Source organism: Leptodactylus fuscus, chromosome 3 (genome assembly GCF_031893055.1).
Source record: "Leptodactylus fuscus isolate aLepFus1 chromosome 3, aLepFus1.hap2, whole genome shotgun sequence".
Lineage (NCBI taxonomy): Eukaryota > Metazoa > Chordata > Amphibia > Anura > Leptodactylidae > Leptodactylus > Leptodactylus fuscus.
In genome coordinates, this window is record NC_134267.1 from 178,927,413 (window position 1) to 178,941,935 (window position 14,523).

At 43.3% G+C, this 14,523-nt stretch overlaps 1 protein-coding gene across 1 annotated transcript in view; it reads right to left on the reverse strand.

The window, feature by feature from the left end:
- Positions 1-14,315, reverse strand: part of SLC9A9 (solute carrier family 9 member A9) — a 571,893-nt gene extending 557,578 nt beyond the window's left edge. The window contains exon 1 of the mRNA XM_075268848.1: positions 14,079-14,315. Coding sequence (XP_075124949.1) covers positions 14,079-14,256 — 178 coding nt within the window. The 5' untranslated portion in view covers positions 14,257-14,315. The remainder of the gene's footprint in view (positions 1-14,078) is intronic.
- Between the last annotated feature and the right edge of the window lie 208 nt (positions 14,316-14,523).

The following is a 14,523-nucleotide window of genomic DNA, read 5'->3' on the forward strand; positions in this document are numbered from 1 at the left end:
TGAACAGGAATGAAGAGAAAATTTACTGAGTAAAAGAATGGAAATATCCACCCTGATTTACCACAGAAACCTGGTCTGTCTACTAACAAAGACAGCCGTATACAGCCATCCTTGCTATATGTCAGACTCCACACAGTCATTCGGTATATACCTAGTGATAACAGTGATAAAACTGAGTAATATACATAATATATTAGTCAGAAGAGAATTAGTTTAGTCACAGACATACAGGAAAATCACACAGCAGTTCTAGACTAGAAATACAGATTGCCCAGGACATTAGAAAAGAACTGACAAAAAAAAAAAAAAAAAAAAAAAAAAGAAAAAACACATTCTTACTTATATACAAACCATGTGTAGTAAGATAGGAAAGCTTTGGAGAAATTCTGTGGTAATTCAGAGAATTTACGGTTATACCTGGAAATACATGTGTTTGTGAAGCTGCCTGAAAGGCTGGTGAAGGCTCCCAGGCCTATCTGTGTGGCATTTCGAAAAAATGTTTGTTAGTGCTATTAATGGGTTAATAAGTGCATCCCTATAACTTTATCTGTGTTTTGAGAGATTTTAGGGTGTCTCTGGGAGCTTTTTCGGCATTTTTTTTTTTTACATGCTTCCATACCTCCCAACTTTTGAAGAACTGAAAGAGGGACAAAATGTGCGGCTTGCATAGCGCGACACGGCAAATTTAGCCCCGCCCACTTTTGAGTTGACCCCCGCCCATTCTCATTAAATTTTCATGTGCCCGCACACAGTATAATCCTCCTACAGTCACCCGTAAATTATATGTTCCCCCTCTATCTCTCCCCCAGTTTCATATAAACCCTTCATCTGCCCCAGTTTCATGCCCCCCCTCCATCTCTGCCCCAGTTTCATGTCCCCTCCATCTCTGTCCCCAGATTAATGTCTCCCATCTCTGCCCCCAGATTCATGTCCCCTCCATCTCTGCCCACCAAATCATGTCTCCCCATCTCTGCCCCCAGATTCATGTCCCCTCCATCTCTGTCCCCAGATTAATGTCCCCCATCTCTTCCCCCAGATTCATGTCCCCTCCATCTCTGCCCACCAAATCATGTCCCCCCATCTCTGCCCCCAGATTCATGTCCCCACATCTCTGCCCCCAGTGTCATGCCATCCTCTGCTTCATCTGCCCCCAGCTTCACGTTCCACCTCGGTGTACACATTACACTTACTTTCTCCTCGTTCCCCCGCTGCTCTCTGCGCGCCTCTCTCTCTCACTCGCACACAGTTGTAGACACGATGTGACGTCATCACATCGCGTCTACACAGCCAGTAGGCGGCGTGCAGCGACGAAGCAAAGAGCTGACTTGTGACAGCTCCTTGCTTTAGCCGCGTATGTGTTAAACTCAGATCTGCGTCCTCTGGACGCAGATCTGAGTTGAAATCGGGACATACCTCCCTCCAACCAGAACCGCGGGACATGTCACCGAAATCGTGAATGTCACGCGAAAATCGGGACAGTTGGAAGGTATGTGCTTCTGCTTCCTCCTACGTAACTTCCTCACTAATCCCTCGAACCTTCCCTCCCATACAGCCCCTCCCTGTCTCTCTAGCTATCCCACCCTTCCCTACTGTGGGGAATCGCTCAGGTAGATGCTTCGTAACAGTGCAGGTAACAGGGACACAGAGACTGGGTTACACTCAAGTTCAGCAACTGCCTTTGCAAAGACACAAACAAAACAAAAGCCTTCTCAGCTGAGAACTAACTAAACATAAGAAACTGTTCCCTGACTATACAGGAGCCTGGCTGCCAGACTCTCGCTCTGGAGACTGCATATATATGGCACAGTACCTGGTTTGTAGGTCCAATTCACACATGAACTCTCCGCTTTGTCAGTGTGGTGCCACAGCTCCGAGGACTTACACACAACCTTATATCAGACCTTGATTAGTCAGCTGACCTCAACTGATGTGGGTCTTTATCAAACTTCTACCTGCTGCTCAGTCCTATCCTGGCATTGGCTCAAAAAAAAAAACACAGCAAAATCTACAAGAAACAAAGCTGCATTTCCACAATGTGGAGCTTCAGCCTTAAAAAGGACCTTTCATGTCCTCGAGCACATGCGATATTATATACCACCAGAAAGACGTTTGTGTGCTGAATTCAGCGCACTGTTGCTTTCCTGTTATGTGTCCCGGGGCTGGAGAGATCAGTGCCATTGTAATGGCAATAATCTCAGTCCACTGTCAAAAGGGCGTTCCTGACAGTCTAGCTGGGCTGAGAGGAATGCCCCTCAGGACCATACTCGTCCATAGACTAGTACTGGGGGGCGTTCCTCACAGCTTAGCGTCATCACTGGGTGGTAAGGAACGCCCCTTCTGATAGTAAAAGGCTATGGACGAGTACTGTTGGGGGGGGGGCGTTCCTCACAGCCCTGCTAGACTGACATGGCTCTGTGAAAGGAAAAATAAAAATGTTATGGGGTTTGGAAGGCAGAGAGTCAAACACGATAAATAAAAAAAATAGAGGGGGTTAATGGGGTTGTGCAGGATTAGAAAGCATGGCTGATTTCAATCTCAAGAAGTGACATTGCATCTGTTGGTCACACGGCCATGCTGCAGCTCCGACCCATTCATTTTAATGGCACTTCCTGAGTAGAAGAAAGCCAACATGTTTTCAAATTCTGCATAAATGCCTTTAAATAAATGTGAACCCGCCTTTAACCTAATCTCTGACAGGAAACCTGAACGACAGAGAGCCAGACCGCTAATACAGTGGTTACCCGTGGACTCCATAGACTAATAATGGGGTCCATCAGGTGTCCTCCGTGCAGGACTCTTCTCTACGGAACAGTCTTAATATGTGAACTTAGCCTTAATATACTATGACAGTAATAAAACTGAAATAATGTAAATACTGCAATAGCAATAATAGTGCTAATAATATACAAAATATCCTGTTGTTAAATGTAAAATGACTATATAAACCTATTCCTGGCTGCTCTCTATTCTCACTTTCCTAGTTCCAGTAATGACTTTGTTTAACCAACGTTGTTCTGGGTAATATATTGTTCCACAGCAGACCTCATTTGGTGTTATTACATCAATGACAATAGTTTTTACCTATAGAGTACATTTAGGCCTTACTTTGTCTCATGTATTTCCACATATTGGTACACTGTATAGAAATAAATGTGCTAATAATGTGCTCCTTGTTCTGTAATCCGCTGGCGGACAGGGACTCTTCTGTCTCGCGCCGTGTTTCATTTCCCATCAGTCACAAATGAGATATGACACTGATAATTGTGTTGAATACAGCATCCTGCTGCCACCGTCACTTAGCCTGGCTAAAGATGCCTCCTGCTGCTCCCTTTTACAGTTTTCACAGTCATCTGGCGCAGGTCCATATCCTTCAAGATGACAATTTAAAGAGGAAATGTCGGAGATTTTGAGTTCAGAGATGTACTGTAGTTGGTCTTGATGTTTCTAGGTTATGTGCATGAAAAAGGAAGAACCTCAAATAATTTGTACAGAACAAAGATAACTGGGCGGCTAGGTGGAAATGCTTCAGCCCACCGCATGGTGGAGGCAATGTTAATATGTAACATAAGCAGCCGACATACACAGTAAGAAACAAAGTATCAGAACTAAAGTACTGACAGCATAAAAGATTAATAATTCATGAAGCCTTCAGGATATCTTATTTCCTTTCTTCATCTGTCAAACTCTATTTGTCTCAAAATATATGTGTACCCCATTGACCAACGGTTATGTAATTATTATAATGCTGTATACGTAAGTGGCCGAACTTAGGTCTCCTGAGCCCCGTATAAGGCCCAGTTCACATCTGCGTTCGGGAACGCTCTGAACAGAAACCTATGCGCATAGAAAAGTGGTTACCTGGGAAAACACGCAGAGCCCATAGACTATAATGGGGTCCATGTGGTTTCTGTGTGGTTTCTGCATGAAACATGCGGAGAGAAAAGTGCTGCTTGCATTATAGTCTATGGGGCCTATGTGTTTTCCCAGGTAACCACTTTTTTATGCATATAGTTTTCTATTCTGAACCGGGCCCAAGCCTTAATAGGGTTCCCCACCTACCTTTTTATTTACATCTCAATATCTTCTAAACTGGCAGAGGGAAATTCCAGGTCCCCCAGACACCAAGTTTCATCCAAATCTGTTCAGCCGTTTTTTGCATGAAAGAGTAACAAACATCCAAACACACAAACTTTCACATTTATAATATTAGTAGGAGGTTATATATACATATACACACACACACACACAAACACACACACACACACACACACACACACAGTATATTCATATACATTACCAGACAAGCCAAAGATAGTGAATCTACATCATTTAAGGGGAGCCTATCACAATGAACCCTACTAAGTTCCCAAACCATTGTCATGGCTAGATGGGAGAAATAGGTACCAGTTCCAAATATATAATTTGTATCTGGCATCATCTTGGCCAACGGTGCACTTGCACTGGGACCTATGGTATCAGGAGCCCCCTCAAGACAGTCCTGCATTTGCTCTGTTCCAGGCAGTGGGTTTGGGATGCCACTACTCCATCTCATCTATCTTCATCCATCGAACACAATGAGTTGAAAACAATGGTGCACTGTGAGGGCAACTGCAGGGGGACTTTATACTGTAGAGGGGGAAAGTAAACTGGAGGTTGCTGGTGGAGGATATTACACTGTGGGGGAAGCTGGAGGGGGAAATTAAACATGAGGCAACTGGAGGTGGAAATGTGGGGCAGTTGGAGGAGGAAATTAAACTGGGAGCAGCTGGAAGCATACATTAAACTGAGAGCAACTGGAGGTGGAAATTATAATGTGGGGCCAGCTGGAGGAGGTCATTGTATATGAGGCCACGGTGGAGGGTGGGACAGGTTAAAAAGTGATGCATGCAGGGACATTTCACTGTGTGATGGACCACTGGGAGAGTTATACTGTATAGGGCAACTAGGGAGGCATACTGTGTGAGGGCCACTAAGGGGCATTATACTATGTGGAGGTTATTGAGGGGGCATAGCTTAAGTGACATCTCCCAATTTGCAACACTTTGTCTACAGTTATGAGTAGTTATCTTGATGGAGAGTGAGGCTCTGGCAGAAGAAACCCCACTAAAGCACACTGCAACTAATTTTCATTAGAATAAAACACTGATTTTCATGAAATGGAGCCACAATGCTGAATAAGAAAAAACATCTTCGGAAAGTGTAGAAGCCGCACTACAAGGTACAGTCATGAGTCTTTTTATCGATTTTCCTGCTGACAAACTCCCTTTAAATCCCATCCACTACAGTGGTACTAGCGACTAACTCACCACACCACCACTATACCACATGTGGCCCAGGAGTAAAGCAGTTTTTCAGAGAAAGTCATTTTTTTTTTTTTTTAATACTGATGACCCATCTGAAGGATAAGTCATCAGTATCAGATCAGTGAGGTCTGACACCTGGACCCCACACAGGTCAGCTGTTTTAGGCAAAAGCAGAATCAATAGAGGGGATGGAGCCATAGGCAGAAAGTACCTTTCACTGCATTTTCACCACGCTGGAGTGCAGTAACTCCAGGTGTCAGATTGCCAGAGATCTGACAGCTCAGATACTATACGTAAGAATGTGAGAAATGACATGAACAGAATGCTTGTGGCACATGTGGGTGCATTTAATGTCTTTCTTATTGTTTCAATTCAATCTCAGTGAAGACAAATAAACAAATGCTGTCTAACCTGTTCGCTTACAGCCTGGCACTTTGAAAGTTGCTATCTGGGGGTATTCTATTGTCCTTGCTATTAAAATGGCAGACTTCCAGAATGTAAAACTAGGTAAAAATACATTACAGGTAAAATTCTTAAAGGTGAAGTTTAAGGTCTTAATTTTTGTGCATTATTATATACTTAGAAAGCCAATTCAGTGCACTGTCAGCTTTCTTGATATGTGCCCTGGTGGTGGAGATATCTCCCCAGTTTCAGTGTCATCGCATTCTGCATTGCAGGCAGATTGGTATTGGTATTAAGAGGCCGGAGCCTCAGATGCATCTTGTGCCAGTCGGTGACTTTATTAACACTGGCGTAGGAAACGCCAGTCTTAATTTCCACTCTGTTATATAAAATTAAAAATAGTTTTTCCTTGTCTGTTCAATGCTGAAAAACACATTGAGGCAGCTTTACTATTGAAAATGTGCCAGACTTTTGGCGCAATTTGTTCCAAAAAGTGGCATAGATAGTGGCATAGTGTTTACAGTGTTTAGAGTGGCATAGATTTACACCACCTTTATTAAATGTTTCACTTTCTGACCGTCTCTACACTTTTTCTGACAAGTAGGTGTGGTTTGTTGAGAAATGGGTGAGACTTATTAGAAAATATGCTGTTTCTAGTAGGCAACATTGTGCACAAAAAAAGGTTAGCCAACAGGCAGCACGTGGCTCAGTGGTTAGCACTGCAGCTTTGCAGTGTAGGAGTTCTGGGTTTGGATCCTGCCTAGGGCAACATCCGCAAGGAAACCAGTGTTGGCATAGGTTTCCTCCCACACTCCAAAAAGACATACTGATAGGGGGGAAAAGAGAAAATTAGTCTTTTTTTTTTTTTTTTTAATATATAATATAGATTGCAAGCCCCATATAGAGCTCACAATGTACTTTTTTTTTTTGCCCGATCAGTATGTCTTGGGAGTATGGAATCCACGCAAACACGGGGAGAACATACAAATGCCTTGCAGATGTTTTTTTGCCCTTGGCAGGATTCAAAACAAGGACTCCAGCGCTGCAAGGCTGTAGTGCTAACCACTGAGCCACCGTGTGGCCCCAATTAGTCAATATTTGGACTCATTTTCGTCACGATCGAAACCAATTAATAATTTGTGTAAAGTTAGACTAGACAGTGTAGACATATTACAGATTTATCAAACAGCATTAGAAAAATCTGGTGCAGTTTAAGGGCTCGTTCACACGTGAACAAAGGGGCGGATTTTGACAGCGGATTTCGCTTCAAAATCCGCCCCTTTACAATGGTGGTCTATGCAGACCGCCGGGCTTCTTTTTTCCACTAGTGGCGGGCTGCTGCTAGCGGAGAAAAGAAGCGACATGTCCTTTCTTTAGGCAGAAGCCGCGGCGCGCTGGACCGTGGCTTCCGCCTAGTGGCAGCACCCTCCTATGTCGGGTCATTCATTTGAGCCGACATAGGAGGGGAAAGCCGCGACCGCGATGGTCGTGGCAGGCGGGTTTTGACCAGAGAGAGACGCGGCTCGTCGCGGCTCTCTCTGTGTCAAAACCCGCGCGGGCGCCCCACGTCTGAACTAGCCCTAAGGCTTTGTTCACATCTGCATACGGGTTTCCCCAAGCAGACTCCACGAACGGAAACCTATTCAGCAAAAAAAAAAACAAACAAACAAACCACTGTTATTTTAGAAAGCCTGTGGACCCCATAGACTATAATGGGGTCCGTATGGCTTCCCTTCAGTTTATACCCGAAAAGGGCAAAAAATGCGGAGAGAAAAGCAATCTCTGTGGGAAAAGAATTCCCGTATGGAGTGGCAAGTGCAGATTTTAACTGAGCCTTAGGCCTGGTTCACATCTGCGTTCAGTATTCCATTTGGGGAGTCCGGTGTTTCATTCGGGGGTCCCCAAGTGAATGCATTGACAAGCAGTGAGCAATAAAAGCACACGGACCCCTTATACTATAATGGGGTCCGTGTGTTTTCCGCGCGGTGTTCGAATGAGCCAGGGGTAGAGGAAAGTAGTTCATGAAGTACTATTCTCTCCGCATGACTCGTGCAGAAAACACGCGGACCCCATTATGGTCTATGGGGTCTGTGTGCTTTCACAAGCTCACTGGTAGTCAAAGCATTCGGTATTTGGTGTAACCAGACTCCCTTAATGGAATACCGAACGTAGACTAAGACTGTCTTGTCTAAGAGTTTATTCACGTGACCACGTCCAACACACGGCTATTTTGACAATACTTTAGATTCAACATGTAGATTCACGTGGTCGTTTTGACAACCTGTTTTTCACAGCCATCAAATTGATATGGATAATGCCATGCGAATAGATCCATTGAAATTCAAGTGTTCTATAATGGCCATGTGATGGATATTTAAAAAACAGCCTTTGCATGACCATTATTTACTGCTGTGTGAATGAGTGCCATCCATGGACTTGCATGGACAGGCACAGCCATTTTTCACAGACATTAGTTCCATGAAAAATTGGCACACCATATGCATAAGGCCTAAGTTTACACTGTCTAATGCTAAGACCCCATATTGCAGAAACGCAGCAAAGTGAATGAGATTTTGGCTAATCCTATCCATACATTGTTAACAATAAAAGGGTGTGGAAAAGCTGCGTTTTCTAAATCGCAACATGTCAATTTTACCTGTGAAAACGTTCATGTATTCTTTATAGATTTAAAAAGGGAAGAAGAAAAAACGCAAAAATGAAAATTTCAGCAAAAATGCAATGAAAAATGCTATGGAAAAAATGTGATTAATTTCCACTGCAATATTTCCACAGTGGTTTTTAGCTGCAAACCTTAACGTGGGCGTTAGGGGGAAAAAAACCCCACAAAAAACGCAGGGTGTCTGCTGCGCATGCTTTCCTACTGTGTGGAGATTGTATTTGTGAAAATCCCATCAACTATAGAATGACTGTAAAACGCTGCATTTTGTCCACAGCATTTCCGTCACATGGGGCCCCGGCCTTTACTAAAGGGACATTTAAGAAACAACTTCTGGTAAATTGCAGCCAATTTTCCATTACTTAGTAGAGATGGGTCAATACCATCCAATATGAGATGCCTCCTACTGCAGCCCTAGCCCTAAGAGGTGGCTGCCCACCAAAAATACATTATAATTCCCCAGGATTAGGCAGGTCGCTATTGTGGTGGTCGACTAAAACCACCATTTTAATAATTTAAGCAGTCAATAGAGCACTATGACAATAACACTGTGCACAAACAATGACACCAACATTGAAGTCTTTGGCATAACTATCACATGCTGAGCTAGCTACTAAGATGTATTTGCTGCTAAGCTTAGTGTGTATGGATACTGAGAGCAGGCACAAACCTGCAGGCACAGTCATGCTTGGGTGTCATCTCAGGGCCTTTGTGCACTTTTCGTTTCTAGTAATAACCCTGCCCCTGTGAAGTGTTTCTGCACCTACAGTAACTATTTTGCTGCCCCAAAGAAATCCCTGGCCCTTAAACTTCACATTTACAGAAAGAAAGAGCTGTGATGGAAATCAAAATAAAATCCCCATGAGATTCCTGTAGTGAATGTATAGGACATGCACGTAAGCGGATCCAATTATGCTTCAATAATTAACAAGGCCTATTAGTCGTTGCTGAAGGGATATCAAACAGGAAGTAGATCTGTTCATGCCAACAGCCTAGAGTTACAACACTCAGCAAATAAAACAACAAAGACACTAATATAAAGCCATTCTCCAGCCAAAAATCTAATTTTCCTTTGCTTCAGGATTCATTTACAGCTTTGGGGACCTCCAGACGAAAACCTAATCTGCTGACAAAAGTGGTTACCTTTTGGAAAACTATAATGGGGTCCACAATGTTTCCAACCGAAAACAGCAGAAAATGAGGAGAGAAAGTGCTGACAGTGCTTTCTTCAGTAATGTCTTCAGGCAAAAGAAACATATAAAGTAGCATACATTACCAACAGATTGTCCATTTTGTTTTTGCCCAATTTGGCTCCCTGAAGGTATCTCGGCCGACATCCTTTGAGAGACTCTGTCATGCGGGCACCTCCACGGCTGGCCTTATCTCTAGTATTTATTGCTTCCTCTCATCTTCTGGGGAGCGGAGCCCCGTTTCACATAAATATATGGAGAAGTGGTCTAGGCCATTGAATAGGCAGATCTCGCCCTCCCAATGGCAAATCATCTCGTCTTGTGCGGCTAAGTCCTCCACCTGTGTTACATTCAGCGAGACCCAATACAAAGTATTGATACACTGGTATCATACCCCTGCCTTACTTCACTCTCTCAACCCAAGTATTTCTCCCCACTGTTAGAATTGCGGGGATTGGCACCTTATATCACGTTTTCTGGGAATGCCCGGGGATTCACCCCTTCTGGGTGGAGGTTAAGTCCCTTACGGACGCTTTGTTTCTGTCTGAGGTTCCACTAGATCCTCTTACATACCTTCTGAATCTTCTGCCTATACATCTTGGCAAACAGTCTTCTAAATTGTTTCTTTATATATGCACTGCAGCTAAGACGCTTATTGCCCTTCGCTGGAAGAAGGTCTCTCTTCCTTGCTGCCTGGACCTCATTGACCGGGTAAAAGATGTGCGCAGTTTGGAGAATCTGACGGCCTCACTTAACCATACCGTTGAGGCTTTCCAGGCTATATGGTCACCATGGGATGTGTATTGTACTTTGAATGGTCTCTAATCCCCCCCTTTCCTTTTTTCCCCCTCTTTCACATTCATGGTTTTGGTTTTTGTGCTCTGTATGCTTTGATGTTCTGTATATTTCAAAAAATTTTCAATAAAAATTACAGTTTAAAAAAAAAAAAAAGTAGCATTGGGTCAGTTTCAGATGACAGTAAAAGAGGTGAATTTTAACCTACCTAGCATGGATGCTAAACCCATACCCCTACAATTGTACTCAACATTTGGGGTGATTTCAGTTGGTTGAGTAGAAATGTGGCGGTCTGGGTATGTGAGCTGTCACTGGTACTTTGTATCCACACCTTGTCCTGATGACAATAATGAACTGACAAAGCGTAGAAATAGAAGTGTTGTCACAGGAGCAGAAGAGCTGCTGAACTGATGACATTTGGTCTATAATGTCAATGGAAAAATGACCTTTTTTAATGTCATATCATTTGCTATTGCTCCTGATGTTAATACATACAAAAAATTTTCTACATATGTTATATGCCATACATTTATTTTCTGCATTAATCTATTACTCAGATATTCTTCCCAAAAGCGTTACTTGTAGAGGACAATTCAGTTCAGAAGGGAGGCACAATATGATGGCACATGCAGAGTCCAGTCCACTCCATACTGAATGGGCTAGAGCTGCAATACCAGCCGATCAGTTTTGAGAAGAGAACCAAGAGTTTTCCCTAAACCAGCGAGTTTACAGTTTGAACTTTATGAGAAATAATTTGCAAATGACATAACAATGAAAAAAGCTCATACTCCTGTTTTGATCCCCAGATTCTCCAGTGTCAGCATCCACAGCCCCAAACAGGTTAGTATTTAGGCTGGCCTAAGACAGAGGAGGTAACCATACCAGCCAACCACTGGGCAGAATGTGACATGATAAAGTACGACATGTTTCAATCATTGTGAAACAGATCAGAATGAGATCATTGTATGTGCCTATAGGCAGAAATGATATTTTGGCTGAGCCTAGGAACCTTATTACAGTATATTTCCATATATTGCACTATGACATTAACAAACAGTCATAAGTTAGGCAGTCTTATCAGTGCGTGTCAGCGGTGTCAGAAGCTTCCTCATAAGGTTACAGTAAAACACACTCAGGTCATTCAGGAAATAAAAATAGTGCAACACTAATGCAATGAACAGCAGAAGCATAATATACAACAACCCTCCAAAAACAGACACCAAATATTTATACGACCAGTCTAGTATATGTAATGTTTGCGCTTCACTAGGCAACATTTGAGTACACTGTATCTAGGAATGATTTTTAATAGAATGGTTTCAGAGCCTCACAAAATATGGCTATATATCTACAGGCAGTGATACTACAAAGCAGATCAATGAGACATCTACATAGAGATCAATAAATGTGGTGCTACACTTATATAGACAAGCTATAGCATTACGTTCATTCATATGCTGAGGGGGGTTGTCCTAGAATCAACACTTATCACAAAATACCACTCGCTAGAGGAGGACTTTTGTGGCCGCACAAGTAACAGTCAACTAAGGTGACCTGCTATCTTTAACAGACCCGCTATCTTTCAAATAAGCTGCAGCGTGCATAGGCGACCATTGTGCAATAGGACTATCTTTCTGGTGAACAGTGGTAGAAGCTCCAAGGATCAGACATTTATAATGTGGGATGAGCAATTTAGAAAAGCTGGACTGAAACACCAGGTCAAATACACAATAAAAGCCTAGAAGCCCCCCAATGATTACCATGGCTGCTTTATTCTTGTCCCAGCAATAGGACACTATAATAAATATTATTCAAGTAATATATCTGATAGTTAGTCCAGTGGCCCCCCGCATAGTCACTGACCTTAGTGTTCCTGAAGTCTCTGCTACAACAATACAACTGACTACCAGCTTGAGGCCAGTGATAGACTGCAGCGGCAATGTGGGGGGGCCACTGATGTGGTCACTGAACTGCTAAAACCAAAGACCAATAGAGAGCACCTCAGCCTTTTTTAAAAAAAAAAACCCTTTTCCTGCCCTGATTAAACAAGTTTTATTTTTGAGTTTCATGTCCAAATTTTTTTCCAGACTAATAACAGTGCAGTCGGGGCATACCTTTGTGCCCAGAAACAGATAATCATCTTTTTTCAATATGCAAATCAGCCTGAAAGTGCGCAGGAGGCAGGTCCCATCTGCTAGATTTACCTGCAGACACCAGTGAGATAAGCGGAGATGGAACGCTGGACAATATTTTTAGAAAACTTTCAGTTGACTGTAAATCTGGCAAATTAGGCCCCGCCTCCACTGCACTTGCACCTTGATTTACATATCTATAAGAAGATGATTATTTGTTCTCTTATTAAAGGACATTGCATGGCACTACTATTAGCGGCCAAGTCCCATCTAGAAAAAAAAAGCAGTTCATATGTGGGCCGTATTACCTGGACTGAACTAGGCCGTGTGCATAGAACTCACTACATTATAGTCAGTTATGATGCAATGAGTCCCCGAACAGCCCGGTCACTACTGTACTAAAGTCAGTGTTATGTCAGTTTAGTACAGTAGAGATTGAGCCGTTCAGCTATTGCATAATAACTATGATGTGGTGGTTTTCTTGTTGTGTGCATGTCCACTTAGTTTGAAAGCATTTTAGACCTGAAAGACTCCCTATAAAAGCATATAGAAATTACCTTTGGAACGGTCAGACTGTTTGGACTCTTTCTTGGTTTGGCACATCTACTATATATCTGTAGATACAATTAAAACAAGTATACCTAGCTTCACTGTGTATGTGAGGGACATCATTCAACCAAGCCATGGCTGGATGGCCTGTTCAGAAGACTGGAATCCCTTCACCAGGGGTAATAACCATGTAGCATGTACAGCATGAAAGTATTTCTTTAGGTAATGCAGGAATAAAGTATTTGTACAGACACATATAAAACATGACTGACCACCAGCCCTAAACACAGAAGTGCTGAGTTGGGGGATCAAGATCCAATGACCCAACTAGGTCTTAAATGCTAAATGTGTCTAGGAAAAACTGAAGTTATTGGTGTCAGTATGATTTTACACATGGATTTTATGTAAAGTAGTGCTGGACATTTGATGCCCTACAGACACATCATATACATAGGCTATAGCATATACAGTGTAATGGAGCATGACAAGGTTTTCTGGATTCCTAAAGAATTGTAAAATCGGAGGCGCAGTATATACCGGTACAATAGAGGAAACATTTGTATCTATAGAAGCCTTATTACAGCTATATACCAGACAGCCCCATAATGTAGCCGTGTACATGGGGCATAAAGAGGGGTCATTTATTTAGACCACCGATCCCCAAAGTGTGGCCAGCCCAGAAGTTATGTCACCAAGGCATCCAATAGATTCACCCTATCCCAAGAGTGATCACCAACTTGTTAGGAAACTCCCATCATGTGCTGACAGCAGTCTGCTGTGTCTTGTAGTGCCACAAAAGCTGGAGACCACATAGAGACATAAGATATGTGCAGGGCTTGTCCTGATACAGATGGGGCTGCTCATGCAGCAGGAGGGGACACCTCTGGACTTTCTCCCTCCATGGTGATGCCCAAAACACACAGAAATATTAACCTTATCATTGCTGACGTTGCCAGCCTGCATGCCACCCATCCCTCTCATATATGGGGGTTCCGGGCACCCTGCTCCCCTCTATATGTATAGCACTCACCATATACCATAGCCCCTCCTGTCTCATGCAGAAACCTGAAGCGACGGTTCTTAAAGAGCCAGATGGTGAGGATGGTCAGGATGAGGAGAAAGTTGAAGACGAGCAGCTCCAGAGCCCCCTGATGCTGGAAGAACTCCAGTGCCCGGGAAGACCTCGATGTCCTGCCTGTGTCACCCATCCTGGTCGCACAGTCACCAGCGCTACTTTATGAAGAGCCCATGCGACATATAAGTGTCACATAGCGGCACCCTAGGAGGGGCTATACAGGCTGCTTGCTCAATTACAGGGAAGCTCCTCCACCGCGCTATGCATGCTGGGAGATGTAGTTTGCGGTCAGCTGTCAGCCGCCGAGTCATATCGGAGCTCGGGCAGCCTGAGGACTACAACGCCCACATTTGCTGATGATGCTCATTCATTAGACGCAAGGTAGAGAGTGCCAAGGTGA